This window comes from Barbus barbus (assembly GCF_936440315.1).
Source record: "Barbus barbus genome assembly, chromosome: 37".
In the NCBI taxonomy this organism is placed as follows: Eukaryota; Metazoa; Chordata; class Actinopteri; order Cypriniformes; family Cyprinidae; genus Barbus; species Barbus barbus.
Window position 1 is genome coordinate 18,902,631 of NC_136715.1, and position 3,937 is coordinate 18,906,567.

General features: G+C 36.7%; 1 protein-coding gene across 1 annotated transcript; it reads left to right on the top strand.

Moving 5' to 3' along the window:
• Positions 1-661: 661 nt before the first annotated feature.
• LOC306857228 (glutamate receptor ionotropic, NMDA 3B-like) lies at positions 662-3,734 on the top strand. Its single transcript, XM_079397057.1, has 3 exons — positions 662-873; positions 1,287-1,354; positions 2,664-3,734. Exons 1-3 carry the CDS (start codon positions 718-720, stop codon positions 3,175-3,177), a joined length of 738 nt encoding a protein of 245 aa, XP_079253183.1. The 5' UTR covers positions 662-717; the 3' UTR covers positions 3,178-3,734.
• The last annotated feature ends 203 nt before the right edge of the window (positions 3,735-3,937 follow it).

Genomic DNA, 3,937 nt, shown 5'->3' on the forward strand with positions numbered 1-3,937 from the left:
AGCATATTAGAATGATTTCTGAAGGATTCAGAAGGATTTTCAAAATTTTAAAATAGTATACAAATTTTAATTTTATTAATTTACAGTCTTTCTTTTCCAGGATTATTAACCAAATATTTCGATGACCCATCCTGAACCGTTTTAGGATTTTTAGGCTCTCTAAAATGTACCATCTCTAATGTTGCCTGCACACAAAAAAACATGAAGAACAAAAAAACTGTCCAAATGTAGAAAATATGTCTAAATGTGTTTCTAAATAAATCAGACATTTACTATACCTTTAACGTTCAACATTTTCTTTACAGTCATCTTGATCATATAATGCAGTGTGAAACACTTCCAAAACCCCACAGATTTATGAATTTAAAAAACACCATTATTATGTAGAGCTCTTTGATTTGATTGATATTTGTGTTTCCGTTAGAGTCGGTGGATTAGTTCTAGCTATCTACAGGCTCTCCCCATCTAATATTGATGTGGCTCCTGCTTCGCTTTTAATAAGATGATTTTTAATGTCAATTAGTTCAAGTTGATAGGAATCTTTCTCCATCAAAGGCACACTGGGAAGGCTTATGGGCTTCTCTCAGGCTAATCTAATATCAGTCAGCAGGATTATACTGCCCTCCTGTGTATAAATACCACATCGCACTGCTTCGGCCCTTATCACTGTTGTGTCTCATTTCCTGTGTTTGTTGTGTCTCTGTCCAGACGCTGCAGATGGGCATTCGTCACTTCTCAGGGTTGTTTGTGTTGCTGTGTGTGGGTGTGACCGGGTCCTTACTCACTCTGGCAGGAGAACATGCCTTCTTTCGCCTGGTTCTGCCACACATCCGCCGAAAACAGAAGTTCAAATACTGGCTTCACACCAGTCAGGTGAGCCGTATATTTAACCTTATTTTTGTGATTCATCTGAAACTTGTTTATTTTAATAAACTAATATATCAGTTAAATCTGTATATTTGGTGTAGTAAATAATTATTTATTTTAATAAGTATTTGGGCAATGATTACAAAGCTGTCAGCTGTCGCCAAGTTTATTCTTCTATCAGAATGTTTCCTTTCTTCCTTCCACTGATAACTAAGACTAGGAATGGCACAGTTCTGTTATTCGTGGGGTGAAGCTTTGCCTCTGTAAATGAGCTCTTTCTTTGAGGGCTTGTGGAGAGATTACTGCCAAGCCGAGTCAGTAATTGCCATCTCTGGAATATTGATTCAAAAGCATGATGTTGATCTCTCTCATTCATCCCTTGCTGAGATAAATCCTTTTTTCTTTTTTTTTTCTTCCAGAAAATCCACAGAGCACTGAACATGACTTATGAGGATGTGAAACGGCAGCGGGCGAACACAGAGAAAAGGTTTTGACTTTGTTTTATTAATCTATTTTTCATTTTAACAACAGCTTATGCCAGCTTACTTCCTTTTGAATGTCAAAAATGCACTTGGGTTTAAATGATGTTTCATTGTTTTTACTCAGAATGCTGATGTTATTATAGAAAGAGGAGGATATTGTTATAATATTGGAGCTCTTTTAATAGTTATAGTTCACCCCCAAAATAAATATTACTATAGTATTTATGAATATTTTGAATTATATTTTTAGTTTTCATTTTAATTTAATTTTAAGTTTTACAAATTTTTTTTTTAGCTTTATTTTTATTTCAGTTTTAGTAATTCAACTGAAACCCATTTTAATTCCTTTTAATTTTTTAAATCTAATATTTATATTTTATTTTAATTAGCTTTATTTCAATTAGTGAAAATGTTTCTTAATATTATACTGTAATATTTACTAACATTTTTAATTTTTTTTTCATATTGTGTTTTTGTTTTACTTTAAAGTTTTAGTAATTTTATGTGCTGTCATTTTTATTTGTATTTGTTTTTTATATTTTTGTTTAGCTTCCATATATTTTTATTTCATTTTTAGTAATATTTGCTTATTTTAATTATTTTCCCAGACAAATTCCCAACTTTTTTTAAATGTTAAGTTTTTCATCTAATGTTTATAATTTATTATATTTTATAATTTATTTAGTTAAGTAATAACGCTGCTGCTGATGTTATTACAGCAAGTCAGTCGGCTAAAGATGGCCCTGAGTGTAGCTCATTTAAAGGGATAGTTCACCCAAATATAAATGCTATTATATTGGGTGATTTATTCATATTTTGAATATATACTCACTTTTCATTAACATTTTTTAGTTTGAGTAATTTATGTATTTGACATTTTATTTTATGTTTATATATTTCTGTTTAGCTTTAGTAATTTTTGTAATTTAACTGAAGCTTTTATTTCCCTTGACTTTCTCTCTTCTATGGAAGACATTGTGACTTTTTGATCAATATTTTGGCTGCTCTTTTCACTATAATAAAAGTGAATGGGGACTGGAGCTGTCAAGCTTCAAAAGCACCATTAAAGTACCATAAAATAGTCTATGTGACTCAAAAAGCTTCAGAAAAGTTCAAATACAGCACTCGAGTCATTTGGATGACTTCTTTTATGGTGTTTTTTTGTCATTTTGGAACTTGAGAGCCCCAGTCCCCATTCACTTCATTACACAGAAAATGATATTGTATGTAAAGTCCATAAATAATGACAGGATTTTCATTTTTAGGCGATCTATCCCTTTAACAAAATCTCTTGTCTTGGCTCGGTCTTCCTAGTTGTAACATCCAGAAAGCCCAGCCGCATCCGCCACCTCCACCTGCTCCCCTCGGATCCTTTGCCAGATGGAACAACGAGAGCGACAAAGCGGTGCAGGAGCCCAAAGACAACAAGCGGGTTCATTTCAACCTGGAGACCCTCAATACGCGCCGACTCCTGCCCCGTGTCTTGTCGGAGGGGGGTCAAGCCAGCTCTGCCTCTGGGGCTGGGAGTTTATTGGCCAGAGTGTGTGAAAACGGAGGGCCTGTTCAGCGGCCCGCCTCCTCCTCCTCCTCAGTGAGAGCCTCGAGCCCCTCCAGAGAGAGCGAGCTTGAGGAGCTCCAGGCCAAGATCGAGGAAATCCGTGGCCATTTGAAAGCCGCTCTGGCTCGTAGGGCAGAGCTTCAGACTACACTGGCCAAAGAACGAGCGGCTGCCGTTACCGCCCCGGCGACCACCACAGCAGCTCCGCCCACGGTCACAGCCACCATATGCCCCGCCCTCACCAAAGAGCCAGCCGATTTGAAAAGGTGATGCCCACAATGTCTGAAGTGAACACGGTACACATGACAATGGACGTTTTTCTATCTTTCTCCTCCCCAAAAAATCTCCCTGGACTCTTTTAAAATCATCATGCTAAGGCAACATTGATCCTTGTTACCGTTTTGCTAATGATAACGCTAACAAGGCCTCATGTGGCTTATTTTCTAAAGCCCCGCTGTGACAGCAGGAGCTACCTGGATTTGGACATTTGCGTTTGAAACCGTTGAAAGCACCGAGCAAGTCCATACTTTCCTCTCAGAGCTTTATTTATTTCTGGAGCTTTCCCTCTGCCCGGCTGTTGTTTTCTTGGTGGATATGGATTGGAATTAAACCCCTGTTGCATCCAAGGCCTCGTCATGGAATCAAAGGTAGAACAGAACATTGACTTTGCTGCTTTGGAACTGATTTTATTGCTCGGTTGTGTCTGATCTCAAAACTGCTACTGTTATTGACCTTTTTTCCCTCCATAAACTCATATGGACATATGAATGGCCAGGTTGCCTGTTTGAATTAAGTTTAATGTTGAAGAAATAAATGTGATCTTGTCATAAATTTGGAATCTTACTTGAAAACGTTCAGCTCCGAGTTACTTGGACAATATTATACCTGATTGCTATCATAGTTCAGAAATATCATCTAGTTGATGTTTCAGTCATTTAAGTGATGATTATAGATATTATTTACGCTTGCTTATATGATGCTGGCAAACATTTAGGATATTCACTTTAAGCAGATGTTGACAGGATTTTTT

Excerpts from the sequence above, each read along its gene's own strand:
- LOC306857228 (XM_079397057.1), top strand. The coding sequence starts at position 718 with ATGGGCATTCGTCACTTCTCAGGGTTGTTTGTGTTGCTGTGTGTGGGT. Across the intron at positions 874-1,286 it reads ACTGGCTTCACACCAGTCAG|AAAATCCACAGAGCACTGAA; the intron begins GTGAGCCGTATA and ends TTTTTCTTCCAG. Across the intron at positions 1,355-2,663 it reads CGGGCGAACACAGAGAAAAG|TTGTAACATCCAGAAAGCCC; the intron begins GTTTTGACTTTG and ends CGGTCTTCCTAG.